The 20790-nt window shown below is 40.7% G+C and overlaps 1 protein-coding gene across 1 annotated transcript; it reads right to left on the minus strand.

Annotated features, from left to right (window-relative positions):
* Positions 1–4234: 4234 nt before the first annotated feature.
* Positions 4235–19606, minus strand: LOC143099948 (uncharacterized). Its single transcript, XM_076262856.1, has 7 exons — positions 19525–19606; positions 19298–19438; positions 19022–19161; positions 18680–18816; positions 18474–18592; positions 4958–5003; positions 4235–4421 (listed from the first exon to the last, which is right to left on the minus strand). The coding sequence occupies exons 1-7, from the start codon at positions 19604–19606 to the stop codon at positions 4235–4237; spliced, it is 852 nt and encodes a 283-aa protein (XP_076118971.1).
* Positions 19607–20790: the final 1184 nt, after the last annotated feature.

Below are 20790 nucleotides of genomic sequence, written 5' to 3' on the forward strand. Positions count from 1 at the left end.
CGAAAATACACCTTACAATGCTATTTTATTTCTACCTTATTGCCCTAAGAAAACAAGTTGCACTGCATGAAAAGTGGGCGCAGAGCCGCGGCTCCGCACCCGCTCATGAGAACGCCACAACAAGCGGCAAGTTCAAACACACACCCACGACGATCTAACCATAGACACAGCAGGGCCGTAGTCACCATAGACATTGAGGGGGACGTGTCCGTCCCCCCCCCCCCCCCCCCACAATATTCAAATATGACCAAAATGTCCCCCCCAATATACGTACATAGAAAAAGAAAGAAAGAATAAATAGAGGGAGAGCAGGTAGCTAACAAATGTTCAGAAAAAGTCCTGTTGGCAAATTTGAGGAAAAGTCGGTAAAGGGGCTATTTCACACAATTTGAGGGTGCTGAATTCAAATATTTTGTTTACCAAGCTCAATTTTGAGTTTTAAGCTTGCTAATTAGCATAATTAGCATAATTCACATACTTTTTGGTTTTGCCATCAGATATCATAGGAATTGCAAGAAACAATGCATTAATATACTCTTTATGTATCAGACATGTTGTAGGATAGGACAGGAATTACCCCCAATGACCCTCAAGTAGCAAATGAAAATAAGCTAAATTTAAAATATAAATTGAAATAATAGCTAAAATTCAGTAAGACGTTTAGAAACAAAATAGATTCCTTGATAATAAATTGATAGAATAGGTAGGTGACTGCTCATTTTTCTGTAGAAAGTCCTTTGTCACTAACTATTATGAACAGTCTTTAGGGCAAGGACAGTCAGTCTTTACAGAGGATTTACACTGTATTTTTTTTGCCTATGCTTGCCTAGTTAAAACTTCTCACTGGTGCTCTTTCCTATCATTCAAATTCCAGCCATGCAGAGAGTGCAAGAGTGCTATGGAGATTGCATTATTTGCAAAAAAATTAGACAAGATATCCTTTATAGTGCAACAAAAAGAAACATTCTCCAGTGCATCATTACTGCATATGATGCTGAAAGGGAAGTGGACCTAGGACAAATCCTCAGCTATGAACTGATTAATGTCCCTGTACTGTAGCTATTGCAGATAGCAATGGTTATTTGTGAAGTGGAAATAAGTCTATCCTCACTCAAGTGCATGCTGTCTAGCAATGTGGAATGTCCAGTAGTGATCACTGCAAAAACTGCTCATTCAACACTGGTAATAGATGCTCAAGATCTAGTTATGTCTTTAGGATACCCATCTGACTGCAGCACATTTAAGAAGTATGCAGGAAAGTTTGTAAGACACTTTTGTATCGTTATTTGGTATTTGTTATGTGGTAGCAAATTATCAAAGAAATAGACCTAATGTAGAAATACACACAGATATTGCAATAGATAATGGTGTAGGCCTGACTGGTTGAAACATACTTATTAAATTACACTGGGAGCAAAGAAGACTATCTTCACTTTTTTTCCCCTTTGCAACTGTCAAATAAATCCCATAAACACGGGAAGGCCTAGGGTAGCCTACATCATGGCCTTAAAGGTAAACTATGCAGTATTGGCAATTTCCTTACTGTTTTCTCGAGTTTTGCTTCTTTTTCGCTGGCTCTGTCATAACGAATGTCTGAGAAACTCCATCGCTACCTTTTTCTAGCCGGTGCCTGGCGTGTATGTGTATTTGAATGCAGTAAAGCAATTTGTTACACTTGTTATACTTCCTGACACTGAGGCCGTTGAGCTAAAAAGCTCAAAAACCTAGCTATTAAGCTAAAAAACCTGCATAGTGTGCCTTTAAGATTAGGCTCTTCTGCATAGCATTAAGTGATTTGCATGCAGTAATTTGAACACTGACCTTGATCTAGCCTACTTTGGCTATTTAATGGTAATTTATTGCCAAAAAACCATACAATATAAATGAGCTATAACAAACAATAAAGGACTTAATCACACACAAACTACTATTTTACTGACTACAAAAATAATAATTAAGTAGGAAGTTTAGAAGTTTAAAACCCAGAATTGACCAAAAGTGCACCAAATTCAACACAAATGACTGAATACACTTGGAGGAGGACTGTGTCCTTTCTTTTCCAGATATTTTAGGATTTGGATATCGTTTCGGTATCGAGTATAAAGATATTTATGTCAGGTATTGTATCAAAGTCATAATTTTGGTATCGTGACAACACTATGCCAGAGCCACTCTGTTTTCTAGATGTCAAGCTCTAGTATGGAGGCAAGGACACATACCAAATTCAGTGTTACTAGAAGTAAAATGTTTTTTACTTGTCGGTTGTTGCTAACGGTAGATGCAGTTCTGCATTAGGCTTATTCCCGCTATCTAAGTTCATATGTACTGTAGGATATATTCTGAGTTGAAGGTTATCTGTGCAACTTGTTATTGTGATGAAATGCATTAAACACCACATGAGGGAGGGACTCACTATGTTAGCAATAAAAATACTGTATGGTTGTGTTTTGATTAGAATTTATTACATGTTAACTGTAATCATGTTCCCTATTAAATATGTTAATAAACTATAGTATGGGTTCTTAATGCTCAAACATGTATTTAGAGAACACTTTTATTTGGTTTTAGTGATTACTTTTGAAATCAACCCAATTTAGGGAAAAATAAGCAAAAACAATCGCTATTTTATGTTAAAATGCTGATTATGCGGCTTAGAACTCAGAATTGAGCTTGGTAAACAAAATATTCAGAATCAGCACCCTCAAATTAGGTAAGAAAGGTGGTTTACCAACTTTTCATCAAATTTGCCGTCAGAAGTTCTCTTCTGTGAAGCTGCTCTCCCTCTAAAAGCGCTATACTAGGTGTAACAAGGTGATACATAGGAAGGGCCAGTGGGCCAATCACAGTAGCCTGACTACGCCACCCTAAAGCCTAATGAGTCAGGGAATCTTTACGAGATTGTACCGCTTTCAGGTTCGTAACTACACAGTGGAGACACGAATTCCAGGAAAACAATATTTATTAAGACAAAAGGTTGGGCAGTGGGGATCTGAGGGTGGCAACTATGGATGTCCACACCAATATTTTACATGCAAGCATCAAGAAAGGCTCACCTGTTACACAGCAAAGGTACACCGCAAAGCGATAAGCAATACACAAAACCACACCACACGTGTGCTTAGACTAGCCCCCCTCAGAGCCACCTCCCTACTAAATAAACATAAAAGTTACAAACAAAAGGACAAGACAGGCAACACAAAAACCAAACACAAAATAACCAAAGCAAAGAAAAGACAAGACAAGACAGCAGCACGACCCATGTTCCCCATCAGCATGACCGTGCTGCCTAAAAGAACAGAACACAGAAGATTAAACAATGAACACCACAATATACATAACATAAAAAAACAAATGTTTATGGGGAGACAGCATACCTGACGGTAGCACAGACAGGGGGTACACCAGTGGAGTCTACATTACTACTGCCCCTCTTAAGTAGCACTCCACTGGTGCCAGATTGATTATATGCCCCGCCCCCTTCATTAGCACTTGCAGGTGCTATGGTAAATAGCAGGCAGAGAAGGTCTACCTGCTACAATCCACCCCCCCATTAATTGTCGTCGCCCCGACGACAAGCCAACCACAAACTGTCCCCGGTCTAAAACCAGGGAGCTAAGGCACAGAACAAAATTAAAACATGGGGACACCTTAATTGGGCACGTCAAAACCCCTTAACGGGGCACAGAACACCTGGCCAGTGGACCCAACCCTGATACAGAGGGGACCCAGTGGACTAACAGGGAAACAAGTAAAAGTACATATAAGGTCCCCAATATACAGAGCTCAGAAGCTAAAAACATTAAAACATAACTATTGGCATTAAGACCAAATACTTGGAGACCCGGCAGTCCAACCCCGCTATCCAGAACACAGTGGAGACCCGGCAGTCCGGCCGCCGCTATCCAGGACACAGTGGAGACCCGGCAGTCCGGCCACCGCTATCCAGAGCCCAGGAGACCCGGCAGTCCGGCCGCCGCTATCCAGGACACAGTGGAGACCCGGCAGTCCGGCCGCCGCTATCCAGAACACAGGAGACCCGGCAGTCCGGCCGCCGCTATCCAGAACACAGGAGACCCGGCAGTCCGGCCACCGCTATCCAAGACAGTGGAGACCCGGCAGTCCAGCCGCCGCTATCCAGAACTCAGTGGAGACCCGGCAGTCCGGCCGCCGCTATCCAGAACTCAGTGGAGACCCGGTGGTCTGACTGCCGCTGTCCATGTCACATCCCTGCCAACTAGTAGGCCAATGCCACACCAGTGGTCGCTACGGAGGCTTCCTCCTGCAACTCAGTCCGCACAGGGTTGGTCCAGAGGAGGCACCAAAGACTTCCAGAGAGCCTGAGGATGGTAAGAGAGGTCCACAGGAAGGCTGGTCGGTAGAGCTCTCCAGATCCATAATCTCCTGGCCGGCTGCTGTCTTGTCTTAGAAATAAAAAGCAAAAGAAACACAAAAACAATCTGCCAACAAATTAACATACCTGGAATTCATGTCTCTTGTGTCCTGCCGACTTACGCCAAAATGTAACAAGGTGATACATAGGAAGGGCCAATGGGCCAATCACAGTAGCCTGACTACGCCACCCTAAAGCCTAATGCGTCAGGGAATCTTTACGAGATTGTACCGCTTTCAGGTTCGTAACTACACAGTGGAGACACGAATTCCAGGAAAACAATATTTATTAAGACAAAAGGTTGGGCAGTGGGGATCTGAGGGTGGCAACTATGGATGTCCACACCAATATTTTACATGCAAGCATCAAGAAAGGCTCACCTGTTACACAGCAAAGGTACACCGCAAAGCGATAAGCAATACACAAAACCACACCACACGTGTGCTTAGACTAGCCCCCCTCAGAGCCACCTCCCTACTAAATAAACATAAAAGTTACAAACAAAAGGACAAGACAGGCAACACAAAAACCAAACACAAAATAACCAAAGCAAAGAAAAGACAAGACAAGACAGCAGCACGACCCATGTTCCCCATCAGCATGACCGTGCTGCCTAAAAGAACAGAACACAGAAGATTAAACAATGAACACCACAATATACATAACATAAAAAAACAAATGTTTATGGGGAGACAGCATACCTGACGGTAGCACAGACAGGGGGTACACCAGTGGAGTCTACATTACTACTGCCCCTCTTAAGTAGCACTCCACTGGTGCCAGATTGATTATATGCCCCGCCCCCTTCATTAGCACTTGCAGGTGCTATGGTAAATAGCAGGCAGAGAAGGTCTACCCGCTACATAGGCCTACAGGAAATCAACACGCATCAGAAATGTAATCAAACGTAACTAACGCACAAATTAGTGACCTATGGTTCCAGAGTAGCCTACCCTACATCCCTGGGGGTCGTTTCCAGAAAGCATCGTTTGCTAACTTGCGTCGCAACCTCGGTAGTACGCTCCATCGTTCTAGGATTTGGTGTTTCTAGAAAGGGTAGTTCGAACTCTCAATCGCAAACAAGGACGCAAAGTTTGGTCGTTTGAACTACTGCCCCTAGGGCAGTCGCACTTGTGTCGTTCCTTGGTAGTTCCTGTTGGTGTCCGGAGCGCCTAACCAAAAATCACAACCGCCTAACCAAAATTTGCGAAGTGGATGTTTATCTCGTGACTCAATGATTGATCTATCCTGTAGCTTAATTTTGATTAAGACACTGCTCCTCTACTGGGCTCATTCTTGCTATTTATGTTAATTAAAGTATTGCCTTGATTTTAGTATTATAATCTTCACAGTCCCTAACAGCAGCAGTGTTAAATGGTGTAGTGGCAAAATCAGATGACTTATTATCCCAACGTTGTAGGTTCGATTTTCTTATGATGTGAGATTGTCCTCTTGCTTCTCACTACCTGCAGATGAACTAGTGTGACACGTAGATTCAATTGTTTTTGACTGATGTATTGTACCTATGGTCTCTCGATGTAGAGTAACTATATACATAAATGGGTATTTCCCAGAATTGGGGCCTATTTCTGTCCACAGGGTGTAATTCTATTAAAAACACATTATTTCTAATAATGTTTAGCATCACTAATTAGTATAAAGAAAAACAAGCCTAGACTTTTTTAATGGTTGCTCCTACTCATGATTTAGACACATTTTATTGGTATTTTATGGTACAATATCAGTGTTTTGGTGTTGTCCGCAACCAGAGTTTTCACATATAGTGCCATATCTCAAACATTGTTTATCAAAAATACATTTAAAAAATCATGCTTATGAATTAAATGTTATCTGAACTAATGAACTGCATGCACAAATTATGCATATATATGCATTTCCTGCTTTATTTTGCTTAATGTTTGGCTGTCCCATGGTTTAGCCGTCATTACCAGCACACTCTACATAAAGGCACTTTGCTACTGTTTTTTCATCAAAAAAATATTTGGTGACCATGGTCATCTAATATCACAGTGGAATACATGGGTGTCAAGCAGAAAGATTGATGCCTTGATGTCCAGAAACATAAGAAAATCTACTCTTTATCCCTCGTTTTGGGCATGTACACTTATTATGTGTCATTACCATACGCATTGTATTTCTGTATTTTTGAATATTCCTGACATTTTAAAATGACTTTAATAGTTTAAATGATGTAGTTTACATGTAGAAAGCTAGCTATACTTGCATGGTGATCATTTTTGCTTCTCAGGGTAGTTTTTCGGTATAAATGTCATCACCAGCACAGTCATTACCAGCACATTATAGCTTGAAATGTAGTGGTAATGACGACTGTGTTGGTGATGACATTTTTGCAGATACATTTAAAGTACTCTTTTTAAAAGAAATACGTTTTTTTTTCACAAAGTCAGTTCAACTTGGGTTTCTAAATTATAAACATTTAATTGCAATAGATTACGATCAGTGATTTGTCATCACCGCAACAAATGTCATTACCAGAACTGCAATGTCATCGCCATCACCATGCATATTTTTGCCAATAGATTATGTATAAATTACAATTAATTACATTAATTTGATATATTTGACAATGTTGGACAGTCTAAATTGCCACTGGATGAAAACAGATATGATATATGGCATTTATTTTAATGAAATTCCAAGTCAGGGTCGAGTGAAAAAATCAAAAAATAAGATACTTAAACGACTATAATTCATGTTGTAAGTAAAGTTCAACAATTCTAATAAGTTCAAGATAAACTATACTTCATGTGAAACCATAATTGATCATTGATTGATCATTGATTGACTATTTCATCTTTAAAATGTACATATCAGATGATGTGATGGTAATGACATTTACCTGAAAAATGACAAAAAATCATAAATTCCCTTATATTGTGGTCTCAACCAAGCTCACAAGGTTACTCCTATCAAAATAACTGATAACTTGATGCATACCAATTAGTAAAATTTTGAATTTTATTTTTCAAAATTTCAGTAACCCAAATAGGCCCGAAATCTGAGAAATGCCCAAATATGTATGGTCAAAACCTATTGTTGTGTCTCGTAGGCCTACTTTTACTCAGAGATGAAAAGAAGAGATAGGATGCGAACTCCGGCCGAGCGCGCAGTGCACCAACGCGCTGCCGTTAAGCCACGAGACAGTTAATAACCTATGGGATACCCAGGTATTTGTCCAGGCTATATATTTTTTCCAACACAGATATATAACACAAATAATGACTCATATTGGTCTGCTTAAGTTAACTGTTTTCTATGCTTGCAATAGGTTTAGGTTTTGGCTGATGGCAATGACAATACCAGCATTAATCACTCGGTTTAGATTAGAAACATGTCGACATAGGCCGTGACAGAACATTTCTAGGGGGTGGGGTATTACACGTTGCCACTGTTTCCACCAATGATATGTATCGCTGCATCATCAACAACGTTGTTGGAACTATGGTGTTCGAACGTCGGAGGTAGCGAATTGCGACACAGGTACGATGCTTTCTGGAAACAGGTGTAACAGTGTCGTTGTTTGGTCGCAAGTTGCGTCGTACCATGGTGGTTGAGCAACGTCGTTGCTAACTTTTCTAGAAATGACCCCCTGAGTGGTTTGTCCTGGTGATTTTCCGTTTTTCGTTAGTGGCGTGCGCCATAGATATATACACTAGATGTCGCCTTCTGCTTCTCAGCATGCGTCAACACCGCCGCCATCTTTGTACAGGGATCTGAATCGCTAAACTAGTTCTCCTGTATTGTCAGCGTTACCTATTTAGCGACGTTTGGCCATCCCCAGCGATAGAAAACCTTTTTAGCGATTAGCGACAAATTTGGGAACTTCTCACAATGATAGCAGATCGGCTTCTTTGTTGTTGAAACGTAAGAAAATCACCTTTCTCATGGCTTTGTCATTTATGAATTCAGCTACATCTCGTTTGCCCATGGCACTGACCCATGATTATAAAAGTAACGACTGGCGTAGCCTATGTAGTAGCAGAGGTAAATGTTCTACAGATCTACAGCAACTTCTGGTGAGATTACAACTTACATGAGTAAACGAGACGAGGGGTATGTGGCCTCAACCAGAGCCTGTCTACGAAGAGCCTGTTTACTTTCATTGTATCGAACCTGGTTGCAGTTTACTCATTGTTCCTCTAGGGGCCGCCGCTAGCTAGTGCAGAATGAATGGGAGTCTATGGGGCTAGACGGGTAAAATGTATCTTTATTATCGATTTATGGTGATTTTATTTTCGCTAGATCTTTGCCCAGATTGACGCTAATGCATTATAGAGGAGTGGATCACTGAAGCAAGATGGCGTCTCGATTGACGCATTCGTTCCAATGAACAGCAGTAGTCAAGGCGACATCTAGTGTATATATCTATGGGCGTGCGCTATCAAAAGCTTCGCATTCAGGTAGTGAGGTAGGGCTGTCAACAATATCGCAAAAGCTACCGGTACAATTTTCACAAAATTATTGGAAAGGTGTAGCACAGGCTAAGGAAATCCCATACATTTTTGGAGCCGATCAGACTGAAAGGGAACATTTTCCATATTCTATTCTCGTAATGATAGCGAAAGTGAAACGTTTTATTTTAAATGATGAATTTGTGCAAGCCTGTGTCATTTATTTCACGTCTTTCAACATAAATAATGCATTCATATGCTAGTAGTAATGCCAGAATTGACCGTTTATAGGCCTCTTAGAAATGATTGTTGCATCTTGCATATTATTTAGATGCGCACTCAATCGCGCATCCATGCAGGCAAAACGTGATCAAATGTGGCGACAGCACACAAGTTGGAAAAAACGTTTACAATGTGATGATAGCCTACAGTTAATGTGAATCGCGGACAATAACCAAAGAAAGGAATTTGCACCTCTATTCACCAATTAAAGGCTGTAGTAGGCCTAGTGTTTCTACATGTTGGCACAAAACGTAATTTCTGTCAGAAGCCAGTCTATAATGCATACAGGGGGTAACATTAAGTGAGTCAGACAGAAGAGGGGCCCTGTCTTAGTAGCCTATTCCTGAATCCTGTCCCTTTCAAACTGTTAAAATTGTGTGATTAGCCGCCAGCATAATAAAATCTAAATTAAAAGACAAAATCTTATTAGGCCAAACCTATGAGTCTAAGCCTTAGTTTAATCTTCAGGTGTAAGTAAGTCAAATAACCACATTCTGTGTAATATAGAGGTTATCATAAGATACTCTAGTTTGTAATTTCTTTTAAAGTAGGCCTATAGCCTACATTTTGAACACAAATGGAGTCACGGGTCCAGGGATGGATTACTGAATGGGCTTACTGGGCCCAAGAGCTCAGGGGGCCCTGAAGCCCAAGCCTCTGTGTGAAGTTGCTTCTTCTCCACCCTTCTCTTTTCACAAAACTTACCAGAAGTCATCTGGTGGGTCATTTTTTTAAAAATAAAAAAATCTTCCGTGGGAGAATGCCTCAGGACCCCTCTATCTGAAGGGGGGGGGGGGGGGGGGGGCATCTGTGCCCAGGGTTTCATAATCCATCCATCCCATGCCTATGTCCGTCAAATGTTTGGAATAGCCTACCCTAATTGACTGACCTAACTAACGACTTGTTTGTGATTTTTAATAATATTTTTGCATGGTAGGAAATGTATTGAAATTCTGTTTGGGGGTCCCTCAGACCCCACCACAGATTTGGTCCCCCCCAATGTTGACATCATGACTACGGCCTTGAGACACAGTATTTTACTCTCACGCATAGCCAACATGCCATTACACTGATTAAGTCACTTTTGTTATTTTCTATCCGTTCACACTTATAATATCACATTACACGCGGCATGCGCTATGAAATGCAATGGCTTGCACGCGCAAGAACTGGTCTGCCGCTGAGCAAAGCGCAGCATTTTGCCGCTTTGCCGCTCTTGCGCGTGCCGCGGTCAAAGTTCAATCAGGTTTTGCCGCGCTGTAATGGCTTCTACCAAAGTCCTTTTAGGCAAGTCCCTCCACTCGGCGGCCATATACCAACGTTTTATGGGCACTCATCGGGCACAGTCTTTGGGTCGAACTGCGCGTGCGCAAGGCTTCACGACACCAATCTTGCTCCAGCGGCGAGATCACAACACATGATTGGCACAATATCTTCACAACACACCATATGATTGGCTCAATGTATTCACATCACACCACATGATTGGCTCAATGTATTCACATGTCGACGTTTTGCCGAGGAAGGGGTGGGATATATGTAGACAACGGCCATATTGGCGTGACAAACTAGCCCCATGCATTTCTATGGTGTATTTTTTGAGTGCTGTGTCTACACATTAGAAAGTCTCTGCTTCTACATACCTATTTATACGGTACCGATCCACTTGCACGACCCGACATACGCATGGTGTCGCGCTGCCTCCCCTCGTTCAGTCGTGTGTGGGCGTTTCGTTTAAAATGTCAGTTACCAGCTCATACTCAGTTCGTTTTAACGTATCTTAAGTGTTTTTCCACAAATGGACCACAATTTTAGGCATGTACTTAACAGTATACAACACATTATCCTAAACAAACTATGCAAGCCATTTCGAAATCTTGTTTTATTTAAACTACTCAAAGCAATCTCAAATCCTCACCAGAAACACCAACAGTCAATATATTCATCCAAATCCTAGTTTCATTTGTTTTATGGACTACTAGGTGGTCGTGGAAGAGATCGTTAAAACATTATTTGTCTTGTAAGCGGAACCATAGTTTCACAGGCACCGTTGTGGTAGAACAAAGGACCTACAAACTCCTTCGTTTGGAGAGTCGCCTCGCGTTCAACGGATTCATTTGCATAAAGCTGGGCATCGGCCAGCTTTTTGACGCGCGACATTATTTCAAATGCAGCGCTGCCTTCCCGGAATGCTTTGCGGGCGCGTTAAAGTCGGTTGACGTCACCCATAGGGAGGGAAAGTAATCTCATCGCCATCTAGTGGTTGCGTTCCTAGAGTTTAGCGGAGGGGATGGGATTTTTTTTTAGAAAAAATATATCTCAGTGGACTTTGGGATCTTAATTTAATGCCTTCCATATGTTAGGCACTGGGGTCACCTCTATTGCTTCAAGTGTTCATACCTTATTTTTAGGATCAGTTGAATTGTTTTGAGTTTTTGTCGTAACATGGTGATAACAAACTACAGTTGCATTTGAAGTCACAGGTTTGGGCGCTTAATCTCTAACGGCTCCCACACACAGCTGCGTGCTTCGCGTTGCTGGAGACGCATTCCATTCACTTTACATGGGCTCACGTGATCCGTTGCCGAACTGAATTGTGGGTCCATCGCATCGCGTTTCTCCCGCCACTTGCGTTGAGGAGTTCAGCTGTTGCTGCACCGACAGACGGCACCGGCCAATCAAGCCAATCTACGGACGGCACCAACCAATCACATTACGGTTTTACTTCAAGTCATTTGCATAGCTGGGTGATTCTCCAACTATGGTACTTTTTCTGTCCTTGACATATATTTAAAAAAATAAAAAACATTTATATATACCTATATATAAAAAATCATTGTTCAATTATGTTGTTTTTTATAAAATATAAGACATTTTATATGCGTTTTTTACTATTTTGCCTCTGTCCCTAGGCCAGACTTTGGGTCTTCGACCTTATCTCTCTTAAAATCTAATACTGATATAATTTTAAATTCAAACAGAAAGTATGCATTATAACCCAATTCATTCAAATCTACTATTTGTTTTTATATTTCTTTTCGATTTGGCATATTTTAAACATGTTAAACACTTGTCCCTTGGGTTCACCGTCATTTCCACACCTCTGCATAAAATGCAATCCCAGGCTCAGTATTCTAGATTTGTATACTCAGTAACCATAGCAACTGACACTCCAGAGGGATCCACATGGCTGAATGAAAGAATGATCCCAGCAGAGGTTAATACATAGGAGATATATCAAGGTAAATATGAGAAATACCGCGAGTATGTTTATTGTACGTCATTTCTGAACCGCTCATAATTCATTCCGATGGGAAAAATTCTGGATTTTTACAATTTCATTAGGTGTAATTTGAGATTATTTAATGCTAACTCTAAAACTAACACTAACAGGCTAGTCAAACATGAGATATTAGAGGGAAAGTGGGAAAATGTCATTTCCACGACCGTCTTTTCCACATCTGTCTCCATGGTAGTGATAGGTAGACAGGTTGGCTTGTTTTTGTTCGGTTGTGGAAATGACCATTGCTTTTGCCATTGTCTGGAAAAATGTAAAAAATACATATTATTCCATAAAAATCAGCACAGCCAACTTCAGGGCAGGTATCTAGGCATACTGGGGAAACAAATTATGCCAGTAATATTTTAATTAAAAATGTTTCATTTTCTGAAAATGTTCAGGTCCAAAAAGTACCATAGTTGGAGAATCACCCAGCTACCGTCGGGAACACACACTGGCATGCATTGACAGAACGCAGCTGTGTGTGGAGCCGTAACTGATCAATACAGCAATTTGCTTAACTGGCTTACATATTTTTGTAATAACGGAAGGTGATGTAAACCGCGTGGTGATAACATTTATGTCTGGATAACTGGTGTTGTGCTTCTACTCACATGAAGAGCTGGCAGTAAGTGTTAAGTGGCAATGCTAACCAGGCTAATAAACAAACCATGCTACGTGAGTAACGTTGAAGGGTAAAGTCACGTGGCTTTTTTGTAGTTCGTTTATGAAACAAAAGGAGCAATTTTGATTTTTTTAAATAAGGCAAAATAGGCTCTGACATTTTCACAGTTAGAAGATTATTACTGTATAGACACTGAAAAATATTTTTGGTGGATAAGATCGCTGATTTGGCTTCACAGTATTTTTTTAAAAATAGGTCTATGGGACTTAACATTGGAGCTGCTCTTCGATAGGAACGCAACCACTTGGGGCGCTGGTTTTCACTTTCCCTCCCTATAGGACTAGAGTGGAATGCGACACGACAAAAAGAAGTGTCGTGCAAGTGGATCGGTACCGTTGTCACTCCCCGATGTGAGTCGCTACCTGATGTAAGTCACGCATGCTCAGATTGATAGGTTTTATGGCATAACGCCAAGGGATCCGACTGAAATCCATAAAATAATTCACTTTTCTGTTTCAAAAACGTTTTAGCTATCTAAGATTGTTTGATTGCTAACGTTAGCAAACGCCATTCAAGTGACAGCCTTTGTTGTGCTTGATTGCTTACTTACTTGCCAGCAGTGAACAAACTTCGTTATGTAGGTCAATTTTTATTGATATTACAGAAGCCTCTCGCTAGCAGGCTACTTCAGCCTCTAATCTAGAACTGACATTAGAGATCATGCTGTGAAAATGTGATGCCTTACGCTAAATAATACATTACTGCTGTGTAGGCTAATGTCATTATTCTGTGGCTAACAGCACTGGTAGTTGCAAAGTAGCAAAGTGACGCATGCGCGACTCACATCCGGTAGCGACTCACATCGGGGAGTGACACCGTTACGGCGCTTCTGTGACGTCACATTGTCGCGCTACAGGTTGGGTGCGTCGAGTATGTGGGACGTTTAAGAGAGTTCCAGGGTCGAAGGGAGAATACAGGACGATTCGGGTGTTAATGGCAGACTTCAACCGAAAGGTTAGTCGCGTCTCAAGGAGTCCAAGAGTGCGCCTCACACACACCAGCTCCGTTGAACAGTGTATTTCCAATATGATTAGGTTTTCCAATATGATTAGGTTTTTACCCAAATTTAGTGACCGTGATCCCAACATCTTTTTCTCACTTTTTGAGGGCATTGCAGATGAGCGGTAGATGAGCGGGGTTGGGGTGATTCTGTCTATGGGTTATTCGAAGCGTAGGCTACCATGTTGCTCCAGACTGTTTTATCGGGCCGAGCTCAAGACGCATATATTGCTTTGTCGGTGACTGAGTGGAGGAGTTACAGGTCAGTTAAAGAAGTGGTGCTGCGGGCTTAAAGGTAAACTATGCAGTATTGGCAATTTCCTTACTGTTTTGTTTTGGTTAGGCCTACTATTTTTTCGCTTGCTCTGTCATGACGAATGGCTGAGAAACTCCATCGCTACCTTTTTCTAGCCGATGCCTGGCGTGTATGTGTATTTGAATGCAGTAAAGCAATTCGTCACACTCGTTATAGGCTACTTCCTGACACTGAGGCCGTCGGCCCGCTGGCCCAGTTGCAAGGGTGGTTTTTCCGCTCACAGGCGCTAGACTAGAGGGAAGCGAGACGGCCACCATTCAACCCGAAAAAAGTCATAGCCTATAACCATTCCAATGACTCTGAAGCTGGTAAATGAAGGTAAATTAAGCTAAAAAACTTGCATATTAAGCTAAAAAACCTGTATAGTGTGGGCTACATGCAGCTATTCCAACATGCCGCTACTTAGACATTGGCGTCTAATTGTCGAAGTGGCGGCATTGGCGGCATTCAAGCGTCCCACTACTGCGACAATTTTTTCCCCCATTGTCACTTGACCTTTTTTTTCAAACGTCCTGCCATTCTGACACGAGGTCATTAACAGGATTTTTCAACAGAGTGGACTTTTGCGAAGTAGGCCTAGGGTGGGCCTTTATTTTTTTATTCCAATATGGGCAGTAGGCTAGCCTAGCCTAGGCCTACAGTAATCCCAACTTTAAACAACACACGATTTCATCACAGCTCAGATGATTCATGGCAAAAAACAATAAAAGGCTACATTCATAAATAGCAGGGGCAACAGGATTGGATTCTATAATAGCCTATAACTTCAACCGAAAGGTTAGTCGCGTCTCAAGGAGTCCAAGAGTGCGCCTCACACACACCAGCTCCGTTGAACAGTGTATTTTTCGTGTTTAAGAGCTAGAAAAGTTAAAAAGGGGGTCACATTTGAAATGTCGGGTAGCCTAAATTATAGCCTATATCGTGCATCTCAGAGAAGGAGATTTTGGAGAGAGAGAGGATTTAACCTAGGTGATGATTATTTGTGTCTGGTGGTAATTAAACGTGAGTATGGATACCTATAAATTGTTTTGAATAAAAAAAAAGATAAGACAACAAATTAAATGTGACCCTGCAAGGCGAAACCAGTCGTTTTGGTAAAATGTACAAAATTAAGTTATTGTACTCACACAGACGGCCATAAACTAAGCTTTCCAACAATATGTAGGCTATATCGAGGGTATTGCAAATAGTATTGGGTATTGGATAGTCGCCGACCCTCATTAGATGTGGATATCTGGAGGTAAAGATAGCCTTCAAGAAACAAGGTTATCGCAGTTGCTGTGAGACATACGGCCCTTCTCCAGTCTCTCTCAAAATTAAAGCACCCAATTCACGCTTCGTTGTGAAGTGGTTTACTGTAAAAGGAGCGTCGGATATCCCGCCTGTCTTTGCACAATTATAGGGCCATGATAATGCATGCGCTAGCCTAGAGTCGAGAGAAAGAAGACTAAATAAATATGCAGACATGTTATGTGCAATTCAACAACTGCACGCATGACATATAAAAGATAGATACATTATTGTGTAGCCTAGTAAATTGAGTTTATCCAACCTGCTGGCAAGCCAAAATGCGTTGCACATGGCTTTATCATTGTCCTCTAAAATGCAATATAGGCTAAGCAACTTGAATATATCGCACATCCAGTTTGAACACCCTGATGGACACTGAACTCTGGGGGTTATTTGAACGTTCACTGAAGTGGCTTACTGGGGCGTAAGAATTCCGCCCGTCTTTTTTGCGCAATTGGCCATTGATTGACTGCCGTTAATTAATTAATATAGGTGGCCTGCACACACAGAGTTTGTTTGATGCATGGAGCTTCCGACCGTTTTCCCCTGAGAGCTTAGAGAATAAAATGAGGAGAGTTACCTGTGTTTTACATAATGTGTAACATTTATTCACATGGCCAGTTAAAAATCACCTGAGGTTTTGACTGAAATGTGTGCCGATATCAATTATTGGGAAAAACATTGTTTGGAGTGGATGGCGGGTGGATTGTTGATGTAGCTGCAGGTGCAGATGACATGACTAGACTACAGCTCATCCATGCATCTAGGATGTTGGAATTTGATAGGATACAGGAACTGCAGAGATAAATTGAAAATGAGGATTGGTAATGTCGGAATACACAGTAAATTTAGCTGTGTCAAATTAACACCTAAAGAGTTGAATTTAACACTATTTCAGAGTGTATTTGGTCCTACTCCAAACTGGTGTTAAACTCAAGTGTTAAAATATTAGAGTAAAATGTACTCTAAATAGAGTTAAGAATTAACACTTGTGTACACTATATAGTGTTATTGAAAGTCAACACTTCATGTTAAATAACTCTATGGAGAGTAAATTTAATTCTTAAGAGTGTTGATTATTTACTATAACTAGAGTTAAGAATTACCACTGGTGTACACTATATAGTGTTATTTAAAGTCAACACTACATGTTAAATAACTCTATGGAGAGTAAATTTAATTCTTAAGAGTGTTGATAATTTACTCTGTTATAATGTCAAACCAGCTCTAATATGAGTTTAATTCATATGTTCAATAACACTGCATTGTTGTGCATTTAACACTAAGTCAATGAAAATCACCACTATTTGTTAAAATAGGTCTCTGTGGTCTTTAAAGGTGCTCTAAGGGATGCCACACGTTTTTTAGGCTAAAACATTTTGTCACTTACAGCAAACATCACCTCACCATCCGCTAGCTGCCTGTGTCCTGAATACACTGTAAAAAACGCCATCTCTGTGGACAGCCCAGGCTCCAAAAGCGGCACCAAAAACAACCTGGGCAAACCTAGCCCATAAAAAACATAACAAACTGTTACAGCAAATCACCAACGAGATGCGTGTTTAGGAGAGTTTCAATTGCACGGGATGGAGGGGGAGGAGGTAGCGAACTAGCTTTCTGTTTTCTTTGAACGTCAACAGAAGTGAGGTTATCCAGCATCGTTTAGAGCACCTTTAACTAAATCAAATTACATAAGACACATTTATCCAAACAATCGAAGTTACAAACATAACATGAAGTAGATAAAAATGACAATCACATAATACATTTACAGCTTTATTTTAAACTGACTTCTCAACATATAATCACATCTTATAAATAAAAAGTCACTCTTTTTTAAACTCTTTCTGGATGCAGCCTTGAATGCATGGTAATGGTGATCAAAACAAATGATTCACATCAGTTGTCCAGAAAGTAACACATCACACAGCAATTTTACAAAAAAAAAAACCGGCATCTCAAATGTTACGCAATACTGAGTCAGGACAGTATTCTGTACCATGAAAATACTGGTTGACAAAGAAGTTCCAAATTCGGAAGCACACGCACGCACACATAGAAACACACACATGCACGCGTGCACACACACAGACACACAAACACATAAACACACACACACGCACGCACACACACACAAACACACACATAAAGACAAACACGCACACACAAACACACACATAAAGATAAAGATAAAGATAAACACACACTCACACACACTCACAGGCAGGCACATGCACGAACGCATGCACACACATCCACACACACCCCTTCCAAATTTGGAAGCAATCTCTTGACCACTTTCAAGATCAGCAACTGTCACCTCTATCATTACTGAAGATCTCCTAATACACGACTCATCTACATTAGTCGTCACTGCCTTTCCATAACTGTTTATACGGACATCAGTGTCAACTTGCTGCTCAATACTGTCTGTGTGTTTGGTGTTTAAATGTTTACTAAAACCAGAAACATCAAACACACAGCTGCATCCAGTCTGAAGAACACACCTCAGACAAAGGTTTTCCTCCCCAAAAAATAACCACTAACAAGTAAATAAACACCTAACAAGCATATTTGAATCATCCAAGCCAGCATCACAAACAAAACCACTTCATTATGAAGAAATAGAACAAGAAGTATACAAGAAGTATTCACAACCAGCACTCAGTTCTATCGAATCAGTCTTGCCCTAATTTCAGCTACACGAGGACTCTCTTTGACTTTGCCAACATCTATGTTGTACACTGTAGTCTGAATAAAAACAAACATGTTGTGCAGCATCGAGTTGTACAAAGTACCAAAGACAAAATGTGCCTTGAAGAGTTCATCGAAGGCACCGAGGGACGAGGTGGTCCTGCATGGTATGGTGTTCTGGTCGAGGACTATGAAGAATTGGTGGAGCTCACTCTTCTTCGGTCTGGAAGGAAAGAATTTGTTAGATATCAATCTGAACTGAAGCTACAATGACAACACAAGAGCTAACTAAAAACATTTAGCAAATTACCCATTCCTCTCTGTCATTTCAGCTGCCAGCATGTTCACCATTTTCCTTCTGGTTTCATCCGTCAAGGACTTGGTTTGGTTGTATTCATTTACTATACGTTCTCCACCAGGTTTCTTAGAAAGAATGGATTCTACCAACTTCACAATGCAAAACAATTCAACTTGTTAGGGATATATCCATTGCAATTCAAAATGAATATAACTACAGGAAATAAAGCAATATGACTTCAACAATATGTTTATGATGTGATATGAAACACTGTTTTATGTCAAAATTAACTGATACAAGAAAAGATTCAGATACTTCACAAGCAAGCAGTGATATCTGTGTGTCAACCCTTACTTGCTTAGCTTCTGCATCCAGCCTCTGGCGTTTTCTGGAAGGGCTATCTGAAATGATGACCGTCTCCTGTGAGTCCGAATTAAGGGATGAATTAAGGGATGATGGTTGGGAATACTCAGAAGCCACACTGGAGACAGACTCTGTCAAAAATTGAACAAAAAAAAGGGGGAAAACATTTCCCTTATACATTCAGCTGATGAACAACACAAACATTGCATTGCACTACACAAGTATTTCCATTTAAATATACAGATAGCCATTTTATCTGAAACAAACCTGTATCATATTTGATGGTTAACACCCCAGTTGAGGGATCATTTACTATATCCTCAAAAACATCCTCATCCACTTCGGTCCCAGAACTGTCAAAAACCTTCACACCTTCCATTACAGGTGGGACACCAAATTTAGCAAATGCTAAGAAATGAGCACAAAAGCTTGTGTTAGCAGACAGATTAATCCAATGAGCTAATGAACACTAACTACCGGTACACATTTCTTACCTGCACTCAGAAACACTGTAAGATCAAGCTCTGTTATTCTTACAAACTTCTGGACATCTCCAAGTTTTGCTTTAAGTAGCATCCTTCCTGCAGAAAACAGCATTAAGGTTAGTCCATACAAGTTCACATAAAGTAAACATGTTAAACTATGTGCTCATGCATGCACAGAAGTCAGTAGCAAAGGCAATTTGTATGTGGTAAATCAATTCAAGCATAGATATTTTAAGTAGGAGGGGTTACTTTGCACAATTGACTTCACTTTAATGCTACCAACTTATAAAGCTGTCTAAAACGTTTCAAAAATTGACAATAAACGATCAATAAGCCGAATACATGCGAGTTGTCAGCACGTGTTGAACCATATTGTGCTAACGTTAGACGGTATACGTGTAGCTAGTCAAACTAACATTAATTTAGCTAGCTGCTAATTAGTCTACTGCCCACACATGCAGGCATTGCTATTTTCAAAATCACCATCCCTCCATAATGTAGGATCACAAGGTTATGATTACCTCGACTGGCTTGGTCTAATAAGACATAGTTTGCCTAATGTCAAACTACTTCAACATTCAACTTACATGACAGCCCGGGCTTTTAGTTTAAAATACAGCTAACGTTTGCTATTTTAACCAACTCCCTTCATGTGCAGTCTTTGCTAAACCATGAATGTTAACAAACAGGATCTGATCACCCCTCTAACGTACACGTTATCTCTACCGTTAATGCTAACATTGTCTAGTTAGCAACTAGCTTGCCTCATATTACAACATTACATTACAACATGGGGGATTTATTTAAGGACTATAGGCTGCATTAACTTGTCGCTACAGGTGATGTAACATAACACATAGATTCTATAATCTTACATTAGCTCTTTTAGATAATTTTCCTGTGGTGGACTGTTGCACCCATAGGTTGCACCGTTCAACAAATGTTAGCCATCAAGTCGCATTGGTAACGTTAAGCACTTCAAAATTTGTTATTTTTTGTACATTATGGCAGTGTTTAAGAAGGCTGTGAACTCCTGTCTAGCAACATCAGATGGAGAAAGATGCTGAAGCTTTTGTTTAGTTTGGTAGCCATAGAACCCATCATCTCTTCTCTGAGATAGTTTTGTTAAAAAAGAGTGCATGATGGCATAGAGGTCAGCTGATGTGGTGTCATTCCTCTCCAGCTTTTTGACCACCTCTTCAAAGAGGGTCAGGATGTTGTTACAAAAGAGGAGATACACCTCCACAAGATCAGGCTCATCGTCCTCAAGCATCA

The sequence above is a fragment of the Alosa pseudoharengus genome, unplaced genomic scaffold (genome assembly GCF_046254945.1).
Source record: "Alosa pseudoharengus isolate Yale_2024_CS ecotype anadromous, Long Island Sound unplaced genomic scaffold, YU_APseudo_1.1 YU_APseudo_1.1_scf_3, whole genome shotgun sequence".
In the NCBI taxonomy this organism is placed as follows: Eukaryota; Metazoa; Chordata; class Actinopteri; order Clupeiformes; family Clupeidae; genus Alosa; species Alosa pseudoharengus.